Source organism: Phaenicophaeus curvirostris, chromosome 26, assembly GCF_032191515.1.
Source record: "Phaenicophaeus curvirostris isolate KB17595 chromosome 26, BPBGC_Pcur_1.0, whole genome shotgun sequence".
NCBI classification, from domain to species: Eukaryota; Metazoa; Chordata; class Aves; order Cuculiformes; family Cuculidae; genus Phaenicophaeus; species Phaenicophaeus curvirostris.
Window position 1 is genome coordinate 4,812,522 of NC_091417.1, and position 24,162 is coordinate 4,836,683.

Below are 24,162 nucleotides of genomic sequence, written 5' to 3' on the forward strand. Positions count from 1 at the left end.
CAAGCCTAAATCTGCCCCTCTCCAATTTATACCCGTGCCCTCTCATCCTGTCACTGCTAGCCTTTATGAACAGTCCCTCTCCAGCTTTCCTGTAGCCACTTTCAGGTACTGGAAGGTTGCTATAAGGTTCCAACCATCAAGCATTGACGGGTGATGGCAATCTTGTGTCTGAAGTGCTCTCTAAAAATAAAAAAGTAATACACAGCTGAATTCTGGTTCCATGTGTTTGTGTCCTGGCCTGCATGAGTGCTTGTGATAGGATGGGAGCTTTTTCTCTGTGACAGATAAGCTCATAACAACACAAACTGACATGAAGATAATATGCTTGAATTCAACTTCACAGCGGCTTGCAGTGGTTCAGAATCATAGAACAGTTTGGGTTGGAAGGGATCATAAAGCTCATGTACTTCCAATCCCCCTGCCATCTACAGTTACACCTTCCGCTGGATCCAGTTGCTCCAAACCCCATCCAGAATGGCCTTGAACACCACCAGGGATGGGGCAACCACCACTTCTCTGGGGAACCTGTTCTAGTGCCTCCTCACCCTCATTGTGATGTATTTTCTCCTTACGTCTAGCCTAAATCTGTCCCTCTCCAGTTTGTACCCATTCCCCCTCGTCCTATCACTACAAGCCTTTATAAAAAGTCCCTCCTCAGCCTTAATGTACACTTCTTTCAGATACTGGAAGGTCACTATAAGGTCTCCTCAGAGCCTCCTCTTCTCCAGGCTGAACAACCCCAACTCTCCCAGCCTGTCCTCGTATGGAAGGTGCTCCAGCCCTCAGATCATCCTTGTAGCCTCCTCTGGACCTGTTCCAACAGCTCCATCTCCTTCTTATGCTGAGGATTCCAGAACCGGACACAATCCTCCAGATGAGGTCTCACAAGAGAGGAATAGAAGGGCAGAATCACCTCACTTGACCTGCTGGCCAGGCTTCTTTTGATGCAGGTTTATTTAAAACCATCTTTCAAAACAAAACCCGTTTAACACAGAAGAAAAAACACTTTACTTTTATTGTTTGGCATTTCTTTTTGTTTTTTCTTCTTTTGCAGGCAAAGGAATGTCACAAGGGAAAAATATCTCATCTGGGCTTCAGCTGCCTGCTACGAAGATCTACGGCTCTGGAAGCTGAATCCCCAGTGATCCTATGCAGATCTATTAAAGTCGATGTGAGCATCACGCTGAGGAGTCTGGCTGCACAGCCAGTGAGATGAGAGGCTGCTGACAAGGACTATCAAAAAATTAGTCGAGTACAAAAAATGCTCAGTGTTTTTGGCAATTTGTTCAAGAATTCTGAACACCAAGAACTGCCCTTGGCTTTGATCACACTGCTACAAGGTAAGCGTATTGCTTTGTGTGAAGACTGAGCTTCACTTTGCTCACTTAAGCAATAGAATTGGCTAAAAAATAGTTTATATCCTTATTCTGATTCCATAGCACTGAGAGTAATCAGGTCTCATGAATGCAGTTAGATCTTCTGGACAGCATGTCCATTAATGATAAGCCAATATTTAATGGGTCTACATTAGTCACTGTAGATTTTCTGTTTGATCAATAGGGAGACAGACAATTCCAGAGACATCTTCAGACCTCAAGTGAATCATTGGCATAAAATCAATGCCAGCAGCTTTGCTCTTAGCTTAGGTTTCTGTTGGCCTGTTTAAAAAAGCCATTTCCTTAAAGCAGTAGCAATTGTTATTTCCACAATATTCTCATTCCATATAGGACATTTTTCCACTGAAAAGATGTTTGTTTATTATGAAACTTTTCCATAAGTTTGTATCTGTTACATTTAAATCATTGATAAAACCAGGATAAAAATAAAGACTTAAAAAGAAGGACAACTAGGTCAGACTGGACCACACATCCATCAAACAATTGATTGCACTGATGTACAATAGTGACATTTTCCTTTTGACTTTTATGGATAAAGGTCTTTTTTCTTCTCATTTTCTTGCTAGGTTGATTCATTTTCTAATGAAGATAGATACCTCTAAGGGACTGTTTTACCTCCACAATTCAAACAGGTATGCTCAAAAATTCACACTGTGGATGCAGCTCATTCTCTCTTTTGGCAATAAAGGAAGATTTGATGACAGAAGAAACTGTAGACAATTGGCTTTGACCAGATGTGTGACCTCGAGTGTCTGAAGTTAGGTTCTCTGTACACAAAATGCCCAAAGGAAACTGGCCAAAATATTTGATGAGCAAGGTTATGCAAAGAGAAGTTCTTTCTCCAAATTTATTTCCTTTTCTATGAGACATGATCAAACAAGAAAAGAAACAAAGAAGTAAATACGTCTTCTGAGGGCACCCAGAGTAGAGGGCACATTTCAAAGATTATAAAGAGAAGGGTTAAGTATTGTATTAAAAATCAAATCGATGTTTAAAAAAAATTAGGTACATGAATGTTATGATAATGCATCTAATGAAAATGACAACAGAGCAAAGAAAATATCAGCAACTGGATGGGGATTTGTACCACCCAGCTTCATACATCTCTATACATCTTCATCCACACTGAATCACTAGCTGTGACTTCCTTAGGTGTCAATGGAGAGACATGTTTTCCCAGCCTGACTTTCTCACACACTCAAGATTCATTATTTCGTGTGTCTTGTCTGGAACATCTGGTCTTTTAATCATGTTTATTCTGATATACTTGGTACCAGCTTCATGCTTTGTCTTAGTCCCAATTATTCTTCCACATACTTGGTGTTGCTCGCACAATCCTCAAAGAAACGTTTCTTTTCTTGGTTGAGGCTGGTGGTGAAGAGATCCCAAAGATCCAGTCAGTGCTCACAGGAACCCATTGTTTGTCAGGAGAAGATGTGAAAACAAACCTGAGGGAGATCCTCAATATCTGTTCAGAAATGATTGAGGAATTGTTTTGGATGTTGGTGGTGTTGGATACAGCCATGGGTCAGCTCCGAAGGGAACTGACCCACTTTCAGTTGTTAAGGTGATTGTGGTTCATTTTCTTTATTTGTTTAAGGAATCTTCTTTATTTAAAAAGCTACAGGCTCAATCTGGGTTTTTTTTTTGTGTTGGACCTTGTATCTCCAAGCCTAGGTGAGATGACACCTAACTTATGAAACAAAGTGACTCAGAGGTACTTGAAGTATTATGTCAATTAATATTCTTTTGGACATCCTTTATGAAGTAAACGTTCCAACAGAGAAAAATTGTTTAGGAAATCTGAAGATTTGTTCCAAATGCAAATGTTCCAAGTATTTGTTCCAGCAAAAAAAAAAAAAAATAAAAAATCAGTTTTTCTCAGTTTTTTTTTTTTTTAAATTATCCACACTGTTTTCATGCATTTCTTGGACCATATTTTGTTAAATTTCTTTGCCTCTACTGAAAAAGCACGTGCATTTGTTCTTTTGCTGAGGGGAGAGCAATCTTTTGTGGCCTATCTGAAATCTTAGGGTGAGATTTTTCTGCCCAGTTACATCTGAGATAGTTCTCTAGACAGATTTTAGAATTAAATGCCTGTTTCTTGGCTGATTGTAAAGTTGCTCTGTAAATGAGATTGGATGAGCTGTGGGCAGAGCGTTTCTTTGTGCTGGAGAGAGTACAGCAAGGTAATAGGTTCATCTGTAAATTAATATATTAGAAAAATCCTCAGATATGAGAGATGAAACCATTTTCCATGGTTTTCCATCTGCCTCTCTGGTTTTGATATTTCTTACGCTCCATACATCTCACTGTTTACCTTATTCCTCTGACAGCTTCTCCAGGAAAAGCCCTGAAATCCACCGCAACCTCATTTCTTATTAGAACATGATATGAAAGGAAACATGGGAAACCACACCAAGATAACAGAGTTCGTGCTAAGTGGGTTCAAATCACATCCAGGATCGCAATGGCTTCTCTCGGTTCTCTTCTCAGTGATGTATGTTGTCACTGTGGTAGGAAATGCCTGCATGATTCTCATCATTAGAACAGACTCCAACCTGCACACCCCCATGTACTTCTTCCTGCAGAACTTGTCCATCTTGGACATCTGCTATTCCTCTGTCATCACTCCCAAAGCAGCACTGACCTTCTCGATGGGTAGAAGACTAATTTCCTACAGTGGCTGTGCATCTCAAATGTTCTTCTTCTCTCTCTTTGGCACAACGGAAGCCTTCTTCCTCGCCGTGATGGCTTACGATCGCTTCTGTGCCATTTGCTATCCACTGATGTACCCAATCGTTATGAATAAAAGGCTTTGCGTTTTCATGGTGATGGGCTCTTATCTGTCAGGCTGCATCAACTGCACCATCCAGACAGGCTTTACATTCAGTTTGACCTTTTGTGGGCTCCAAGAAATAAACCACTTCTTCTGTGACGTTCCTGCAGTGATGCATGCCTCCTGCTCGGACATACTTGTCAATGAAATAGTCATGCTGGCTCTGTGTGGATCAATTATTGTGGGCACTGCCTTGGTGGTTTTTATCTCCTATGGTTATATCATCCTCACAATTGTCCGAATGCCTTCAGCTGAGAGCAGGCGCAAGGCCTTCTCCACTTGTTCTTCTCACATTCTGGCCGTCAGCTTGTTTTTTGGGTCTGTCTTCTTCATGTATGCTCAGCCTGGGGTTGCATCTTCACCTGACAAAAGCAACATCACCTCTGTCCTCTACACCGTTGTCGTTCCCATGATAAACCCTTTCATCTACACCCTCCGAAACCATGAGGTGAAAGGGTCTCTGAAAAAACAGTTCAAAAAGAAAGGCTTTTTTCAGCCCCGTCACTAAAGATGGGAATGACCACAGTGTCCAATTCACTACGGAGATATTTAGAACAGAAAACAAGGGTCATCAAGGGACTTCAGGTCTTGCTTTCAAGAATCTTTCATGATTATAGATGGTCAGTGTCATGGATGAGAGCAGGAGGTTTAAGGAAATCTAGGAGAATTAGGTCAAGTGAAGATGTAGATTCAATTAACCAGATTTAGGCACTTACAATCCATCTGAGCTGTAATACAGAATTATTTGTAACCAATCAAAAGGCATGAGCATTTTAAAGCCATAATTAATCCAATTGTGTATTAAAAGTCTGAAATAGGACAAAACCTCTGACTCTGGCAGTGCCTTATTTCTATGCAGTGGAACATGGGCAGTTCAGGTGGAGACATTCTCCCTGTAAACCTCCGAAGAGAAACTAGGTCAGTTGAGAGTGAACTGAATGATCCATATGTCCTGGACTCCACATTTTTTTAAACTATACTTTTCCAATTTTGCCTATAAAGCTTTTTCTTAGAAATGAGTGGAACCACTGAAATTCAGATTTCAACCATCAAGCATTGATGGGTGATAGCAATCTCATGTCTGAAGTGTTCTCTAAAAAACCCCAAAAAATTAATACACAGCTGAATTCTGGTTCCATGTGTTTGTGTCCTGGCTTGTATGAGAGTTTGTAATAGGATGGGAGCTTTTTCTCTGTGACAGATAAGCTCATAACAACACAAACTGACATGAATATATTATGTTTTAATTTGACTTTAGAGCTGCTTGCAGTGGTTCAGAATCATAGAAAGGTTTGGGTTGGAAGGGACCTTAAAGATCATGTACTTCCAACACCCCTGCCATCTACAGTTCAGCTGGATCCAGTTGCTCCAAACCCCATCCAGAATGACCTTGAACACCTCCAGGGATGGGGCAACCACCACTTCTCTGGGGAACCTGTTCTAGTGCCTCCTCACCCTTATTGTGAATTATTTTCTCCTTATATCTAGTCTAAATCTGTCCCTCTCCAGTTTGTACCCATTCCCCCTTGTCCTATCACTACAAGCCTTTATAAACGTCCCTCCCCAGCCTTAATGTACACCCCCCTTCAGATGCTGGAAGGTTGATATGAGGTCTCCTCAGAGCCTTCTCTTCTCCAGGCTGAATAAATCCAACTCTCCCAGCCTGTCCTCATATGGAAGGTGCTCCAGCCCTCGGATCATCCTTGTAGCCTCCTCTGGACCTGTTCCAACAGCTCCATCTCCTTCCTCCTCTCCTTCCTCCTGGAGGACACAATCCTCCAGGTGGGATCTCATGAGAGCAGAATAGAGGGGCAGAATCCCCTCCCTCCTCCTGCTGGCTACGCTTCTTTTGATGAAGTCCAGATCCGAGGGCTGGAGCACCTCGCAAACGAGGGCAGGCTGAGAGAGTTGGGGTTGTTCAGCCTGGAGAAGAGAAGACTCCGAGGAGACCTTAGAGAGACCTTCCAGTACTTGACGGGGTTGTACAATAAATCTGGAGCGGGACTTTTTATAAAGGCATGTAGTGATAGGACTAGGGGCAATGGCTTTAAACTGGAGAGGGGGAGATTTAGAGTGGATTTAAGGAGGAATTTGTTCACGATGGGAGTGGGGAGGCCCTGGAACATGTTGCCCAGGGAAGTTGTGGCTGCCGCATCGCTGGAGGTGTTCAAGGTCTGGTTGGATGGGGCTTGGAGCAACCTGATCCAGTGGGAGGTGTCTGTGCCCATGGCAGGGGTTGGAATTAGATGATCTTTGAGGTCCCAACCCAAACTCTTCTATGATTTCACAGAGTTTGGACTTGGAGTCTTTATTGCTCGTAAGGAGCCCTGAAGGACCAAAGTGTTCTCTGCTGGAACGCTCTCCTGGAGCCTCTAGCAGCGATAAATAATGGAGAATACAGACAGGAGAGAGGCCGGACTGAGCTCAGAGGCTGCTGGGCATTCACACAGTTAATTCTTCCCAATTATCCTCAGCGTTTCGTGGAGGGAGGGGGATGGGGGGGGCGGTTCTATGGGGCAGTTCTATAGGGGGTGGCTCTATAGCGGCGGTTCTGTGGGGGCGGCTCTATGGGGGCGGCTCTATGGGGGTGGTTCTATAGGGGGCGGCTCTGGGGGCGGTTCTATAGGGGGCGGTTCTGTGGGGGTGGTTCTATAGGGGGCGGTTCTATAGGGGTGGTTCTATAGGGGGCGGCTCTATGGGGGTGGTTCTATAGGGGGAGGCTCTGGGGGCGGTTCTATAGGGGGTGGCTCTATAGGGGCGGTTCTATAGGGGGCGGCTCTATGGGGGTGGTTCTATAGGGGGCGGTTCTATAGGGGTGGTTCTATAGGGGGAGGCTCTGGGGGCGGTTCTATAGGGAGTGGCTCTATAGGGGCGGTTCTATAGGGGGCGGCTCTATGGGGGCGGTTCTATAGGGGTGGTTCTATAGGGGGCGGCTCTATGGGGGTGGTTCTATAGTGGGCGGCTCTAGGGGCGGTTCTATAGGGGGCGGCTCTATGGGGGCTGTTCTATAGGGGAGGTTCTATAGGGGCGGTTCTGTAGGGGGCGGTTCTATAGGGGAGGTCCTATGGGGGCGGCCCTATGGGGGCGGCTCTATGGGGGCAGTTCTATAGGGGCGGCTCTATGGGGGCGGTTCTATAGGGGGTGGCTCTATGGGGGCGGTTCTATAGGGGGCGGCTCTATGGGGGTGGTTCTATAGGGGGCGGTTCTATAGGGGTGGTTCTATAGGGGGCAGCTCTATGGGGGCGGTTCTATAGGGGTGGTTCTATAGGGGGCGGTTCTATAGGGGTGGTTCTATAGGGGGCAGCTCTATGGGGGCGGTTCTATAGGGGTGGTTCTATAGGGGGCGGCTCTATGGGGGTGGTTCTATAGTGGGCGGCTCTAGGGGCGGTTCTATAGGGGGCGGCCCTATGGGGGCGGTTCTATGGGGGTGGTTCTATAGGGGCAGTTCTATAGGGGGCGGTTCTATAGGGGCGGTTCTATAGGGGCAGTTCTATAGGGGGCGGCTCTATGGGGGCGGCTCTATAGGGGGCGGCTCTATGGGGGCGGCTCTATAGGGGGCGGCTCTATGGGGGCGGTTCTATAGGGGGCGGTTCTAGAGGGCGGTTCTAGGGGGGCGATTTTATAAGGGGTGGCTGTATAGGGGCGGTTCTTTAGGGGGCGGTTCCAGGCGGCCATGCGGGTGCTGCTGGGTGAGCGCTGCGGAGGGAGAGGGGGAGGGACACGGTTCGATCCCTGTTTTCCCGGTGGAAAAGGCTCTGGGGTTCCTTCTCGGCAGAGAAGGACGTGGGGGTGCTAGTCGGTGAGGAGCTCGACGCGAATCCTCAACATCAGAAGGAGATGGAGCTGTTGGAGCAGGCCCAGAGGAGGCTACAAGGATGATCTGAGGGCTGGAGAACCTCCTGTACAAGGACAGGCTGAGAGAGTTGGGGTTGTTCAGCCTGGAGAAGAGAAGGCTCTGAGGAGACCTTAGAGCGACCTTCCAGTACCTGAAAGGGGCTCCAGGAAATCTGGGGAGGGACTGTTTACAAAGGCTTGTGGTGATACAACAAGGGGAATGTGCATAAACGGTTGAGGGGCAGATTTAGGCTTCATATAAGGAAGGATTTCTTCACAGTGAGGGTGGGGAGGCCCTGGCCCAGGCTGCCCAGAGCAGGGGTGGCTGCCCCATCCCTGGAGGGGTTCAAGGCCAGGCTGGATGGGGCTTGGAGCCCCTGATCCAGTGGGAGGTGTCCCTGCTTATGGCAGCGGGTGGGACTGGATGGGCTTTGAGGTCCCTTCCAACCCAGACTATTCTATGATTCTAGGATTCTCAGTGCTCTCTACAACTACCTGAAAGGAGGTTGTAGAGAGGAGGGAGCTGGGCTCTTCTCTCAAGGGACAGGGGACAGGAAAAGGGGCCTCAAGCTGCGCCAGGAAAGGTTCAGATTGGACATCAGGAATAAACTTTTCACAGAAAGGGTCATTGGTCCCTGGCAGAGGCTGCCCAGGGAGGGAGTTCAATCACCATCCCTGGAGGTATTTAAAAGACAGGTAGATGAAGTGCTCAGGGACATGGTTTAGTGGCAGATAGGAATGGTTGGACTCGATGATCTAAGAGGTCTTTTCCAACCTGGTGATTCTATGGTTCTATGATTCTATGAAATGGCCACAAGTTGCCCCCAGGGCAGATTCCGATTGCACATCAGGAACGATTCCTTCACCACAAGGGTTCTCAGGCACTGGCAGAGGCTGCCCAGGGTGGTGGTGGATTCCCCATCCCTGGAGGGGTTTAAAAGATGGGCAGATGAAGGGATCAGTTCTGCAGTGGACAGGCACGGTTGGACTCGATCTCAAAAGTCTTTTCCAACCTAGGGATTCTGTGATTCTCTTTGTCTGGTGAAAGAGGTGCCAGTTGATCCAGCAGTGGCCCAGGGGGCCAAGGTGCCCAACAGCACCTGGCTTAGATCAGCCATGAGGTGGCCAGCAGGAGCAGGGGGGGATCATCCCCCTGCACTCAACACTGGTCACACCCCGAATCCTGAATTCAGTTTTGCGGCCCTCATTGCAGGAAGGACATTGATAGGCTGGAGCGCTTCCAGAGAAGGCAATGGAGCTGGGGAAGGGGCTGGAGCCCATGGTTCTGGGAGTGGCTGAGGGACCTGGGGCTGTTTAGTCTGGAGGCTGACAGGAGACCTTATTGCTCAGCGCAGGTCCTGGAAAGTAGATTGTGGTGAGGTGGGTGCTGGTCCCTTCTCCCAAGTAGCAAGGGATAGAATGTGAGGAAACAGCCTGGAGTTGCACCAGGGGAGGTTTAGACTGGATGTTAGGAAAAAATTTTCTCACCAACAGAGTGGTGAAGCCCTGGCTGAGGCTGCCCAAGGCAGTTGTGGAGTCTTCATCCCTGGAGGAGTTTAAAAGATGGTCAGATGAGTTGTTCAGGGATCTGGTCTAGTAGTGGACAAGTATAATTGGACTCTATGATCTCATAAGTCTTTTCCAAACAAATTATTCTATGATTCTCTCTCCTAGGTGGGGGAAGTGGGTTCGTGGGCTCAGCCCTGACCCAGCTGCTGCGGAGCCGTGGGCATGGAGTCACACTCGTCTCCCGGCAAGGGGGCCAAGACCGGATCACCTGGGTATGAGAGAAGAGTGGGGGCATCAAGGAGGACCTGCCAGGATGGGGGGACTAGCCCGCTTGCCCTGGCTGCCATGGCATACAGGGTGTCAGCAGCTGGGAATCTGGCTGCTGTGGATGGACTCGGGCTCATGGGTGCTCCACGGGTTGTAGTCTTTGGGATGAGGGCTGCAGCAGCTCCAAGGAACAAAACTTTCTCCATTCATGCTTGTGCTCCTACCTCTGTACTCGGCACTGGTGAGACCGCTCCTTGAATCCTGTGTTCAGTTCTGGGCCCCTCACCACAAGAAGGATGTTGAGGCTCTGGAGCGAGTCCAGAGAAGAGCAATGAGGCTGGTGAGGGGGCTGGAGAACAGGCCTTAGGAGGAATGGCTGAGAGAGCTGGGGGTGTTTAGCCTGGAGAAGAGGAGGCTGAGGGGAGACCTCATTGCTCTCTCCAACTACCTGAAAGGAGGTTGTGGAGAGGAGGGAGCTGGGCTCTTCTCCCAAGTGACAGGGGCAGGACGAGAGGGAATGGCCTCAAGCTCCAGCAGGGGAGGTTCTGGCAGAGGCTGCCCAGGGAGGGAGTTGAGTCACCTTCCCTGGAGGGGTTTAAGGGACGGGTGGACGAGGTGCTGAGGGACATGGTTTAGTGATTGATGGGAATGGTTGGACTCGATGATCTGGTGGGTCTTTTCCAACCTGGTGATTCTATGATTCTATGAAGGAGCTAGCTGGAGTTCTTAGGACTCACCCTGGTTGGCCGTTGGGAAGGCTGGAGCGGAGGAGAGGCTGGGAGTGTGATGGCTCTGTTACTCCTCCTTAGGAAGAGTTGTCTCACTCTGGGCTGCCCTTGTGTGATGCTGTGGTGAACTTGGCTGGTGAAAATGTCCTCAACCCTTTCCGCAGGTAACTTGATCTCCTGCAGTGCTGTTGGGGCATGGTGAAGGCAAGACAGCCCAGGGTTTCCAGAGAGTGTGGAAGGGTAGAAGCACTTGGGTTACCCAACTGTTGACATCTCGGTCCTCAATTTCTGTGGGGTTGATATGTTCTGTGAGACCTTTGGAATACAGGTTCCCTTCTGGATGGACAGTTGAAGGCCATTCAAGGTAGTTCCAGGTTTCCAGGATCACGCAAGATGCCTACATTTAGATAATGCAAAATCAGAACGAAAGTCTGTCCTATGAGGCTGGTTTTAGAAATGCCTCCAGTGGGAGCTTGGGAAGAATTCACCACACACAGCTTTGATATCCAGCTCTTCCTTTGTCCTAAGACAATCCAAACCCCACAGTGTTTTGTGGGAAGTGGAGAGTCGCCATCTCCCGAAGTCCACATCTTAATAAAATCCCATGTCCTCCCCCTGTTGTGGGGTGGGGAGGAACTCATGTCACCTATCCTGTGCTTGTGAGCTGGTGTCTGCTGTCTCCCTGCTTGCTGCTGTTGTTTCCTTGGATGTCCCTAGGGAATAATCAGTGACTTTTCCTTTTCCAGGTGGGATGATGCCTTCTGCAGGGAAGTCTTCAACAGCCGGATTGAAACCACCAAGACCTTGGCCAAAGCAATTGCTGAGGCTCAACAGCCCCCCCGGGCTTGGGTCGTCGTCACCGGCGTAGGTATTGGATGGGCCTAGCCAAGATGTGACTGATGCTGACCTGGAGAGGTGTACCTCCAGGATAAAAAATTCTGGGGGGACATGTGTTCAGTTCCGGGCCCCTCACCACAAGAAGGATGTTGAGGCTCTGGAGTGAGTCCAGAGAAGAGCAACGAAGCTGGTGAGGGGGCTGGAGAACAGGCCTTATGAGGAGCAGCTGAGAAAGCTGGGGTTGTTTAGCCTGGAGAAGAGGAGGCTGAGGGGTGACCTCATTGCTCTCTCCAACTCCCTGAAAGGAGGTTGTGGAGAGGAGGGAGCTGGGCTCTTCTCCCAAGTGACAGGGGACAGGATAAGAGGGAATGGCCTCAAGCTCCACCAGGGGAGGTTCAGGCTGGACATTAGGAAAAGAATTTTCATGGAAAGGGTAATTGGTCCCTGGCAGAGGCTGCCCAGGGAGGGGGTTGAGTCACCTTCCCTGGAGGTGTTTAAGGGACGGGTGGACGAGGCGCTGAGGGTCGTAATTTAGTATTTGATAGGAATGGTTGGATTCAATAATCCGGTGGGTCTCTTCCAACCTGATGATTCTATGATTCTATGTGTTGCCTTGAAATGCCACTTTTTTGCCATCAGTGTCACTGTGTTTAGGCAAGCCTTGATCCACTTTTTGGTCCTGCTGGAGCGGAATTTGTGTCCCCTCTGCTTTGTCTTGGACAGGACCTTTTCTCTATTTTCCTGTGAATGTCTTTAGGCATCCTGTACACCCTGTCTGGCTGAGCAGAGCCTCAGCTGAAGTCTCCTGTATATCTCCAGTTTTGCATTTTTGCTTGCAATCTACCACAGTTCAGAATCTGTGATGCCCTATTTCAGAGCACATGAGCACATGCATTTCTGTGTGTTGCTTGCTGGTATATTTGGTTCTTGGGGCTGCCTGCCCAGCCTGAGTATTGGTGCATCCTGCTGTACTTGTCCAAAACCTGTCAGCATTGCCATCAGAGAGACCATGCACTGTTCATGTTGGGATGTCCCTGATGGAGTGATGGAGTTCTGGGCTCCTGGAGGCAGGGGAGAGGCTGTGTTTTGGGGAGGGAGAAGCTGGTGTCATGAGTCAACCCTGGTTCTCTTTCTGCTGTTGCACCTGCAGGCTATTACCGCCCTAGCCCCACCGCCGAGTACACCGAGGACAGTTCCGGGGGTGATTTTGACTTCTTCTCGCGCTTGGTGAGCTCCTGGGAGGCTGCAGCTCTCATCCCTGGGAGCCCGACTCGTGGTGTTGTAGTGAGATCTGGTGAGACGGGGTGTTCAGGGTGGCTCTGGGGCAAAAGGGGGAAAAGGAGGGAGGAGGACATCAGGTCTTGTGCTTCTCCTTTTTGGGGTGCTGTTCCAGTCCAGCCCTCTAAGGATTGATTCCTGGGGATGATAGGGGTTTTGTTCTTTGGAGCGATGTGATTCTTGTTCTCACTCTGTTCTCCTCACAGGGGTGGTGTTGGGCCGAGGTGGCGGTGCAATCTCTCAGATGATCTGGCCTTTCCGTCTGGGACTAGGAGGCCCCATGGGCTCTGGACTCCAGCCCTTCCCATGGATCCACATTCAGGACCTGGCTGGTATCGTGTGTCATGCCCTGGAAAGCGAGTCCCTGCGGGGCATCCTCAATGGTGTCTCTCCATCCTCCAGCACCACCTCCAATGGCACCTTCGCTCACGAGCTCGCTGCTGCCCTGGGGCGCCCAGCCCTGCTGCCAGTGCCCGCCTGGGTTGTACGCGCAGTCTTTGGTGCAGAGCGAGCCTCCATGCTCTTGGAGGGCCAGAGAGTGGTGCCAAAACGCACCCTGGAGAGCGGCTACAAATTCCTCTTCCCTGAGCTGTCTGGAGCTCTGAAGGACATTGTGGCTTGAGGACTCCTTGGTTGGGCTGGGTTGGGCCCTGTTTTTGTGAGCTCCCTGCCTTCCCCTGGGTGGAAGAGGGCAGCCCTGCTCCTTCTTGACACTTGTCTGACCCCGTGCGGAGAGGGTGAACAACATTTTCTCCGTCTCCCTTTGAGCATCCACAGTTTAGGAGTCACTCCTCTTACTGCCATCTGCAATTTCCACATCACCTGCTTTTGAGGAAGAGTGTAAACCCCCTCTAAGGATTGTGACTGCTGAGTCTGTCATCTTCCCTGTGCCACAGCATGTGTGAGCTGCCTGTAGAGCAGCGGTGAGGGGGGCTGTAATGTCTGGTCACCTGAGAGACCAGGGTGGCAGCAGGAAAGAGATGTTCAGGTGTTCTCCATGTTACTGGAAATCTTTATTCCTATTTTTCCCCATGTCTTTTTCCCCATGGTCACACAAAGACGTCATTATGCTCTTCTGCTTTGTGTTTCTCAGTCTCATAGGGTATGGAGTTGTGGTTGTGGGCGTGGTTATTCTATGATTCTATGATTAGGAAAGGGTTCTGTGCTTTGAGGGTGGTTTCTCACTGAACAGGGAAGTGGTCATGGCACCAAGTCAAGGAGCGCCTGGATAATGCTTCTAGTCCCATGGTTCAGTTTTAGGCAGTGCTCTGACGAGCAGGGAGTTGGACTCAATGATCCTTATGGGTTCCTTCCAACTTAAGATATTCTATGATTCCACCTCGGAATCAAACTCAGAATTAGATTACAGAGTAATCTAAGCAGGTACTAAGGGCAAGATAAAAATGTTTAAGGTGTTTATTTTTTTCCCCAAAGTAGGCATGAAAAATGGATTGGCCTAACTGCTTGCTGGAAACACACAGGAGGCTAATTCTGATGCTGTAGGTATCTGTACGTGGACAGACAAATCCTGCCACTACCATAAGACTACGTTCGCGTTCCCTTTGAGCCTGACAGCTGACTTCCGATGTCCATTGTCTTCCTCTGCTATATGAAAAGTCAAAGCCTGACTACGAGCCAGATCACCCAGTGACTTCCACATTCTCCCTTTGTGGAGAAACAGTTGAACCATTCAGGAGCTGAGCTCTATGAGAGTCAAACAACAGGCAGTGTCAACACCAGAGATTCACACATGGGCTGAAATCTTGATCTAACATGCATGGTACCTGATTTTATCCATTTGGAGCAGAACTTCAGTGATGTTTCAGTAAGTGCTTCCCACCTGCCAGTTCATTTCTGTAGAGATACAGTATTTTAACAGTAAAACTGCATGGAACAACTGTATTCAGTCCTTTAAACAGTATTGTTCTCTAAATTATTCCATATGAGTTCTAATGTCACTGCAAGGCTTTTTGATAATTAGAAGAAAATTATTTGACGCTTACTTGATAAATACTATGTTGCCACATAACGTACACTCTGGAGCTGTTCCTTCGAGAATTATATTAACAAACAAACCAAAAATAAACAAGCTCTCACTTATTTACTTCAAAATATTCTTGTTTTATTTTCCACACCAAAATATGTGTTTGCTGACCAGCTTCCATATCGAGGCTTTGATCTCCTTGTTACACAAGGTGTAGATCATGGGGTTGGTCAGAGGGAAGATGACCGTATGGAAAACAGCAACAACTTTTTCCATTGGAGCAGCTCGGAAGGGTAAAGCGTAGATGTACACGGCTGGACCACACATGACAAACACCACAATGATGTGGGAAATACAGGTGGAGGCTACTTTATTCTTTGCCTTGGAGGGCCATGTCCAGAACTTCAGCAGCAGGACAGTGTAGGAGATTAGGAGAAGTGTAAAACACATAATGATAAGAACTTCATTGCTGAGGAACATCAAAAGCTCCACTGTGTACGTGTTGGCACAGGCCAACTTGACCAGCTGATGGACATCACAGAAGAAATTGTCCAGGATGTTGGGACCACATAAGGGCAAGTGGATGCTGAAAGTGAGTAGAGTGATGCCGTGGAGGAAGCCCCCACCCCATGTAGCTCCAACCAGGCTACAACATAGCCTCCTGCTCACAAGGCTGGTGTAGCGAAGAGGCTTGCAAATGGCTACATAACGGTCGTAGGCCATGACCAGGAGCAGGAGAACTTCAGCTGCTCCCAGGGAGTGGAGAAAGAACAGCTGGGCCATGCAGGCATTGTAGGAGATGGTCTTCTGGTGTGAGAAAAAGTCAGCCAACATTTTGGGGGGGGTTACAGAACAGTAGCAGATGTCCAAGAATGCCAGATTGGCCAGGAGAAGGTACATGGGCGATCCGAGTTGGGAATCCCCCCATATGGTGAGAATTACAAGGATGTTGCCTGGGAGAACTGTCATATAGAAGAGCAGGAAGAAGAAGAAGAGGATCATCTGGATTTTGTGATTTTGGGACAATCCCACCAGAACGAACACTGTCACTACTGTAGAGTTCTTGTGCTCCATTCCCACTCTGCAGAACCTTGGAAAACAGACAGGAATAATGATAAAAAACAAACACCAGTGAAAAGCTACATTAAAGTTTGAACAACCTGGGGAATATTTAGATTGCCTAAAATGCCGTCACTTTTCTCGTTTCCTGTTTTAGGGAACTCCTAATGATGAAATATTTGAAAGCCAGTGATCTATAGTCCCACTATCTTGGTCTTTTTACTGGAACTATAAATGGGCAATGTTTGTGTTTTATTAGAATTTTATTATTTTGTTCTTTGTTTCCTCTGTGTCATGGGATCTGGCATGGAGGGAGCTGGGCTTTTCTCCCAAGTGACAGGGGACAGGACGAGAGGGAATGGCCTCAAGCTCTGCCAGGGGAGGTTCAGGCTGGACATTAGGAAAAAAATTTTCATGGAAAGGGTCATTGGGCAGTGGCAGAGGCTGCCCAGGGACGGGGTTGAGTCACCTTCCCTGAAGGGGTTTTAGGGACGGGTGGATGAGGCGCTGAGGGGAATGAGTGCTTGATGGGAATGATTGGACTCAATGATCTGGTGGGTCTTTTCCAACCTGGTTATTCTATGATTCTATGATCTGGGTGGAACACGTGTCAGAAGGTCCATTCTTCCATGGGCAGGCTGATTTCTGTGGTTGGCAGTCTGAGCCAGGCGTGTCACTCCCTTTCCAGCTGACAAAAGCAGGTCATTCCAGGGAAGACAGATTTAGTTCTAGCACAGAGAGCTGAGCAAAGCTAGGTGAAGTGCACTCTAAAATTACACAATTAACCCAATCCACTGATTCATAGAATCATAGAATAATTTGGGTTGGAAGGGACCATAAAGATCATCTAGTTCCAGACCCCCTGCCATGGGCAGGGACACATCCCACTGGATCCAGATGCTCCAAGCCCCATCCAACCTGGCCTTGAACATCTCCAGGGATGGTGCAGCCACAACTTCCCTGGACAACCTGTTCCAGTGCCTCACCACTCTCACGGTGAAGAAATCCTTCCTTATGTCAAGCCTAAATCTGCCCCTCTCCAGTTTATACCTGTTCCCCCCGTCCTGTCACCACAAGACTTTGTGAACAGTCCCTCCCCAGCTTTCTTGTAGCCCCTTCAGGTATTGGAAGGTCACTCTAAGGTCTCCTCAGAGCCTTCTCTTCTCCAGGCTGAACAAGCCCAACTCTCTCAGCCTGTCCTCGTATGGGAGGTGCTCCAGCCCTCGGATCATCTTTGTAACACTGATTATAAAAGAAAACAGTATGGATCACTCACAGCTGAGGGAAGTTTTATGAATCTCTTGGGTGAATTAATCTGGCAGTTGCAAAGTTGTTTGCAATTACACAATTTCAATCCCCTTGTACTCGATGATGCCAGTACAGCCAGTCCAGGGGAAGACAAATCCTGTTCTAAATATTCTCCAGCATGTATCAGTTCAAGTGCTTTCCAAAAATATTTAATTTCTTCCCAGTTGTCTTTCAAGGGGGATGAGGATGTTGAGATCACAGTCAGACCTGCACCTTTCTCCAGAGAAACACCACGGTGGAGTCTCATTTTCTGATGAAGTCAACAGATCACTGGAAACATAAAGAAAACTCGGGTTTTCTATATAGCTCTATGAAATTCATCCACCATGATTGGGTGTGATGGTGGTCTAGAAAACAAACTGACATTTGTTCATAAAGTACATCAAATAATTTCATTTTTATGTATTTGGAATGGAACTGTGGATTTTGACATCTCCCTCATGAAGAAAACCATAACAATTAGTCAGATTTCTTTTAAATATATTTCCATTTGTCTAAGTTCATTTCTTCTACCTACGTCTTTGTTTTCTTTTGGGTCAAGGAGAAAGTTACATGAGGTTTTGTCTCCATTTTTTGAACATTTTTCTTCCATCTTGCTACACTTAGGGTGTATTTGTCTGCATGACAACATCTGCACATTACTGCATTTGTAACTTTACCAGCAGTGTTTAGGCAAAGAATATGATGGGAGAAATGGGAGAAAATGTTCAGACCTGTAAGCATTGTTTAGTTTTAGAACAGTTTTAGTTCAGTTCCCTTATTAAGCCCAGCAAGAAATGATACCAGTCTTGACAGTGGGAGCTAAAAAACCCCCACTTCGACTGAGAGAAGTGGCAGAGAGTAGTAAACACATAAAACATATAGAAATAACACATAAACATATTAAATAAAACAAATTCCTTATGTCACTTTTTGATGTTTTTGTCAAAAGTCAGAATTGCATGTCATGCCTTGAAATGAAAAAAAAAATTGTGACCTTCTTTGTTTTTCCACCTCTTCCTTTCTTTCAAGGACAGCTGAGCCTAAATGAATATGTAACTATTACCAAAACAAATTTCATCGGCTGCTGATGATTAAAGCCTTGCTGGATCTGCTAATATCTTCATCAGGGAGTGGCAAACCGTTCTTCAGGGCAATACTGATGTCCACCTATTGATCTAAGTAAAGTGATAGTCTGGGCTTTTAAACACTATTATCTACACAATTTGGTCTTGGGCATCAAAGAATTCATGCCAATTCAAGAAATGTCATTGTTAGTCTCATCAGTGGTTTGGTAATCTAAGCAAAATGTAGTCCAATCACCGATACCAACACTCACTCTAAGACCTTTACTGATAAACCCAGTAGAAATCAGTATCTGTGCCTTTTTCTTGAAGTTAAATAAGTTCTTACCCTTTGTGTTGTCCATAGTTCAAGATTAAGCATCCTTCATCCTCAGGCAAGGTGAGCAGTAAGGCTCTCAAGTCCTTGTACCAAGTGCAGTATTGCCTGTGTTGATTCTCAATTCCTCGTTGATTCCCAATTCACTCAAGGTTATTCTTGCTGACACTGGTTTTATCAGCCCTTCTTGAACCAGCAAGAGATCTGAAGACCTAAACTCCCCTAATCCCTACATCTCTTATTCCCTGTCTTCCCAAGTCCTTCCCAAGAACCAAGAACTCTTCAGCTACCCAGCTCCCAGCTTCGCTCCACACCAAGACCCTTTATTTCTGAAGTTTATTGCAAGCCCAGCTTTAAAATCCTACAGACACCAGGTAACAGCATCAACATGCACCTCGCTTTCAGGAGTGCTGTTGGAAGTCCATCATCCCGACCTAGCGCCTTGCTCTTCTGGTTGTGAATCCCCTCCCACACACGCGTGTATTTTGTGCTGCTGCGTGTGCCCCAGAGGTTCAGCTCTTTGAATGCCAGACCCACCCACAACAATTTGTCTCCCTGCCCTGTTGTCAACACCTGCGCCAGAGACTGGAGCTGGGGACCTTAACCTGCTTCACTCACCACCTGGTGACAGAAGGATGGAGAAGATGTGTCTCTTGGCATGCTCTAGATAATGCTTTCTTAGTCTTTGTGCATGTTGTTTCTGATTCCAAGGTTACAGCAGCAGCTGTGGTTCTGGAGTGCTAACTCAGATGCCCAGGCTTGTTAATAAAAGCTGTAAGGTGTAGTTTGATATGTCTGTGCCTGGATGAGTCCTTCTGTATCTCTTTTCTGAGCCAAGGAAGGCAAGTGGTCCCTTTTTGGAAGGGATTTCTCCAGGCATTTCAATTATGCGCCTTAGGATGTTTACCCAGTAATGCTAACGTCATTGTATTGATTTTAAAGGGATTGTCTATGATTAGTTGAGCCATCTACAATTTGGACCTGTAAAACAGATGAATTGAATACCAAACCATAGGTCCTCAGTGCTTCAGAGATAATTCTTGACTTAATTCAACAAAGTACTTGTGACTACTGTCTTTTTTCAACAACACTATAGTATTTTATCTTCTTTCATGAACTAGGTTGCCCCTGTATTTAGACTTATCAATACTTAGAAATGTTGTCTCTTGCAGCGTTCATTTTTGATGCATATTTTGAACATTCTTTTCTAGTACAGAAGAGAAATAACTACAAATTTACAACAAACATTGGGAAATCAAATACAGTGATTCCATTGAGTGACACTCATTGCCTCAATTCATTTTCCAGCTCATAAAGCTTCAGTTTAGTCTTCAACCTCTAGCTCAGAAAGATGCAGATCTCCTTCAAGTGTTGTTTCATACCTGGGCATTCCAGAGACTTTGGAATGCCTCAAGTGACACTAATTACCTGTCTTAAAGCTACTGAAGGAAAACCCAATATTGTGGTTGTCTCATTGCAGGGAGTTGATTCATAAGTAGACATCTTTGTGCGACTTTATTGCCTCACATCCTGGAGGTGTTAAAGACCAGATTGAATGAGACTATGAGCAATGTGATCCAGTGGAAAGTGTCCATGCCCATGCCATGGAAGGGGGTGGAACTGGATAATCCCTAAGTTCCCTTCCAACCCAAATCATTCCATGATTCTATGATATACTGTCACTCTGGTCAAGATGACACATGTCAAGATGACACATGTCAAGGTACAGAGAGCATGAATAAGATATACGCACTGAAAATTTCTACCTGATATAGTGAAACCTAAAGAAACTAAAAGCTTATTTTTCTGGTGGCTATGCCCAAACAGACTGCTTGCGGTTACTCCCTAGAGACCAAAAGTCTTTAAATTTTCCAGAGTTAGTTCTTACTGAAATATAAATTAGAAGAACTTTTAAAGTAAAGTAGAGTAGATACTTGAGAGAGAAAAGCAATGATCGAAAAATATTTTTCTACAGAAAAAATCTCCTTCCTTTTCATTGTCCTCCTTGATTACAGGGTTGATTTCAGCTGACTCAGTGGCTGTTACAGTTATCTGCATGTGATAGCTGTCTCGTACCAACTCATCCCTGTTGTCTTACAGCATCTCAGGGAGTTATAGCCTTCTCAGTCTTTTCTGTGATCTGAAAACCTTCATATTCCTGTAGATCAAAGCATGGCTCCTGAGAGCTTTAAGAACACTGATTTTTTCTTCTTCCATAATGGTACATCTGATACAAACAATCCCAGTCTAAAGAAGTTAATTTGTTAGCTCACACCTTGTTAATTCAAAATGTGAGCAAACAAATAAGGCCGATACTGCCGGTCAAACTAAATTAATTGTTCTTTTAGAACATAACTGCGCAATGTAAACAGGAAGCGTAAAAAACCCCTCAGTAGATGATTAGACAAAATAAAGAATCAAAAAAATCCTGGGTATCCTAACAAAGCCATCCAAGAGTGGGAGTGTTATTCCAAATGCGAAGGAAGGATTTCAGATGCGTGTCAATGGCACATGGTATGGGCGTAGTCATTCTTTAGGAAACGCTATCGTCACGCACTACTAAAATCTTACTGGGAAAAGAATGGAAAGGCATATATATGGAAAAATATATGTATGACCTGTTAAAAACAAATTAGGCAGAAAGAGCAAACATCTCACAGACAAGCACTGGAAGATTTGTTGTTAAACCTAGGAAGAATCTCTCATGACCTTAGAAACAAGCCTCCTGATGGCCTTTTTCATTTCAGTATTTCTCAGGGTGTAAACCATAGGATTCAACACTGGAACAAACACAGTGAAGAAGAGGGAGGCTACTTTGTCCAGTTTAAATGTCTTGAAGGGCCAAGCATAGATGAATATCCCTGGAATGAATGTGAGGCTTATTGCCATTGCCTGGACTATGCAGGTAGACAAAGCTTTGCTCTTTCCTTTGGTGACTTGCCCCTCTATCTTGACTAAAATGACAGCATATGAAATGAGGAGCAAGACAAAAATTACTGCGAGGAGCAGTCCACCATTTGAGACCATCAGTAGCTCTGTCAGGTAGGTGTTAGCACAGGCCACTTTCAATACTTGTGGAACATCACAGTGGAAGTGGTCCAGGGTGTTAGGACCACAGTAAGGTAAAGGGAGAAGCAGAGCAATCTGTGCTGCGGAGTGAATGAATCCACCTGCCCACGACCCTGCCACTAGACCTACACACATGTCAGGGTTCATGATTGTCAAGTACTGCAAGGGCTTATGGATAGCGACGTACCGATCAGCTGCCATCACTGCAAGAAGGAAGATGTGAGCACCACCGATCAAGTGGAACAAAAACATGTGAAGGATGCACTCCTTGAATGAAACAGTTTTATGCTGGGAGAGGAGACCTGACAACAGAATGGGAGTATTTACTGAGGATTCAGTGATATCTGTGAATGCTAAGTTGGCCAGGAAGAAGTACATGGGTGTGTGCAAGTGGTAGTCTGTGATAACAGCGGTGAGGATGGTGATGTTTCCCAAGCAGGTCATCAAGTAGACAATGAAGAAGACGATGAAGAGTAATTGTTGAACCTTAAGACTGTGGTTGAAGCCCAGGAGGACAAATTCCGTCACAGGATTGGTTGCATTCGGTGGCTCCATTCATTACCATCCGAGCATACTTCTGAGAGGAATGGTGGAGAAGGGATGCTGAGGAAAGCAAGATTTTCAACAGCAAGAGAGATAATCTTTCTCCGCCTCTGACTCAGAAACCTCTAGCCTAGAAACCTCCTTACATCCTTGCACTACACAGTGGCAATTCTGGTACTCTCAGTGTTAGGAACCATTCTTTGGTCTTCAGTTTGGCTCCTCTGCATCTATACACTTAAAATCCTGTGTAACTTTATAACTGGTTGCTGTCTTCATAAACAAACTCCCAGTAATGCAGGCTTTGGGCTCTCCTCAGTGCAACTGTGCTTATCTCTAACAGCACCTTTTTCCACTCACAGTAAAGAGCCCTTATTCCACACAGGATTGCTTTGTCTGCGGTCTCAGAGTTGCCTGATTCCTCTCCTCCACAAAAGACTCCAAAGAGAAAGCAAAATAAATAAAAAAGCACTCCTAGATCATTCTGTCTAAGCATTAAAATACATGCTTCGAACAAAGTTACTGTGAAAATTATACAAACTTTCCAGGGTCTGAACAAAAATGATTTCACTACGGACACTAAGGGGTTACTCTCTGGTGACCAAGAATAAAACAAATATTTTAGACTATTTTATGATGTACTGTTTACTGTGCTACTCCTGTGTCAGCCAAAGGGAAACAGGCTGCGTCGCGCATTCTTTGCTTTGCAGGCATCTCTGCTTCAGAGCAAATGGATGCAATCTGAAAAACCAAAAAGAGAACATTTCCACAAGCAAAAGAATGATTAGTTTCTTGAATTTTTCTTCAGTACAGTGAGAGAAGCAATCTGAAGAATGAGAAAAGGTGAGGTCTTACAAAGCCCACTGGGCTCTTCAACACAGCCTGCGGGGGAGTGTGCCCTGGGCTTGATATTCAGAGAAGAGTCGGGAGATGCAGACGCAGGTCATTTCACATACACATGCATCTTCCTTCCACTTGTCTCAGGTACCTGAATTAAGACGATTTCAATCATCTTCTGGGCATGCCTACTTCCTGATGTTGGGTCCAACCTGATCTCCATGACCAGCTTAATCATAAAAGCAGGACTGTCTTTTAAAAGTAAAAACTCTTCCCTGGAGGTGTTTAAGGGACGGGTGGATGATGCGCTGAGGGACATTGTTTAGTGATTGATGGGAATGGTTGGACTCAATTATCTGATGGGTCTTTTCCAACCTGGTGATTCTATGATTCTATGATTCTAAGTAAATGTCCGAAGTAATTTCTGAAGTCCTAAACTACTCAAGTTATTTACAAGGGGTTGGCAGCTGCCATACGTTATTTAGGGGTGAGGAATGACAGCTGGCACTCCGATCGCATGCTTGAGGAATTTCTCTTTAGGAGCTTGGATCCCACCTGCAGTTCCTCTCAGACACAAACACTGAACTGCACCTCTCTCAACCTCAGCCCTCAGTGTCCTGAATCTCTATAGATGAACTGCTTGTGCAGTCACATTGAAGTCAAGGCTGAGGAAACAACAACTGCAGCATGTGATCAATTTTTCCTAGATTTTAGCAGATATCAACCCTAGGGTTAAAGAAACTATGCTCTGGGTGTGCCTGTTTCATACCACTGACTCTAACAAAGCCCAGAAGGCTAGCTTATATCTGGATCCCTATCCTACAGGTATCTGAACATATGTGATCAATATTCTATCCCCTGACCCCAGAAGAGGTGCTTCTGACAGCCTTTAGGTGCCCAACGATCATTTCAGGACAAGGGAGACTTCTGTTCTGCCCAACCACCTGTCCAAAAAAAATCTGAAATCTTCATTTCTCCCATCTGAAAATGTGAGGTGTTGTACGTTTCTCCAAGCACACTTCATGCTCCTCCCACACTTTCTCAGAATTCCTCTGAACTCTTCTTGCTCTCATAAAATATGTGTCACAGTTTTGCCTCAGACCCTGTCTGTACTGATCCTAGGACAGATTCTTTTATGCTATGGACAATAAGCTTTGCTTGCTGCTCGCTTTCTTTTGTAGGGGCTGACATTTGCAGAGTTGTTTGAGGGGTGATTTGACTCAGTTTGTCTGAATAGCTGGCAGGGACAAAGCTTGACTTTGGGACATCTCCTCTTTGTCTCTGCGCCCCCTGGCC

At 46.4% G+C, this 24,162-nt stretch overlaps 4 protein-coding genes across 6 annotated transcripts in view; 2 read left to right on the forward strand and 2 right to left on the reverse strand.

The window, feature by feature from the left end:
* Positions 1-3,790: 3,790 nt before the first annotated feature.
* LOC138731010 (olfactory receptor 9S13-like) lies at positions 3,791-4,744 on the forward strand. The gene has a single exon (XM_069876702.1). It carries the CDS (start codon positions 3,791-3,793, stop codon positions 4,742-4,744), a length of 954 nt encoding a protein of 317 aa, XP_069732803.1.
* Positions 4,745-7,902: 3,158 nt separating this feature from the next.
* SDR39U1 (short chain dehydrogenase/reductase family 39U member 1) overlaps positions 7,903-24,162 on the forward strand; it is a 115,654-nt gene continuing 99,394 nt past the window's right edge. Inside the window, exons 1-6 of one of the 3 annotated variants that reach the window (XR_011339143.1) lie at positions 7,903-7,925; positions 9,745-9,851; positions 10,656-10,738; positions 11,321-11,442; positions 12,562-12,705; positions 12,896-13,564. Coding sequence is in view for 2 of the 3 variants with exons in the window: in XM_069877050.1 (XP_069733151.1) it covers positions 7,910-7,925; positions 9,745-9,851; positions 10,656-10,738; positions 11,321-11,442; positions 12,562-12,705; positions 12,896-13,311 (888 nt within the window). In the remaining variant the exon portion in view is untranslated. Of the gene's footprint in view, positions 7,926-9,744; positions 9,852-10,655; positions 10,739-11,320; positions 11,443-12,561; positions 12,706-12,895; positions 13,766-24,162 lie in introns of those variants that run through there. The other 2 variants (XM_069877050.1, XM_069877051.1) reach the window with 2 other exon arrangements.
* Positions 14,632-15,999, reverse strand: LOC138731237 (olfactory receptor 4M1-like). Its single transcript, XM_069877049.1, has one exon. It carries the CDS (start codon positions 15,745-15,747, stop codon positions 14,812-14,814), a length of 936 nt encoding a protein of 311 aa, XP_069733150.1. The 5' UTR covers positions 15,748-15,999; the 3' UTR covers positions 14,632-14,811.
* On the reverse strand, positions 21,109-22,488 carry LOC138731011 (olfactory receptor 4D1-like). Its single transcript, XM_069876703.1, has one exon. The coding sequence runs from the start codon at positions 22,042-22,044 to the stop codon at positions 21,109-21,111; it is 936 nt and encodes a 311-aa protein (XP_069732804.1). The 5' UTR covers positions 22,045-22,488.

Coding starts and splice junctions, on each gene's coding strand:
- LOC138731010 (XM_069876702.1), top strand. CDS start 3,791: ATGAAAGGAAACATGGGAAACCACACCAAGATAACAGAGTTCGTGCTA.
- LOC138731237 (XM_069877049.1), bottom strand. CDS start 15,747: ATGGAGCACAAGAACTCTACAGTAGTGACAGTGTTCGTTCTGGTGGGA.
- LOC138731011 (XM_069876703.1), bottom strand. CDS start 22,044: ATGGAGCCACCGAATGCAACCAATCCTGTGACGGAATTTGTCCTCCTG.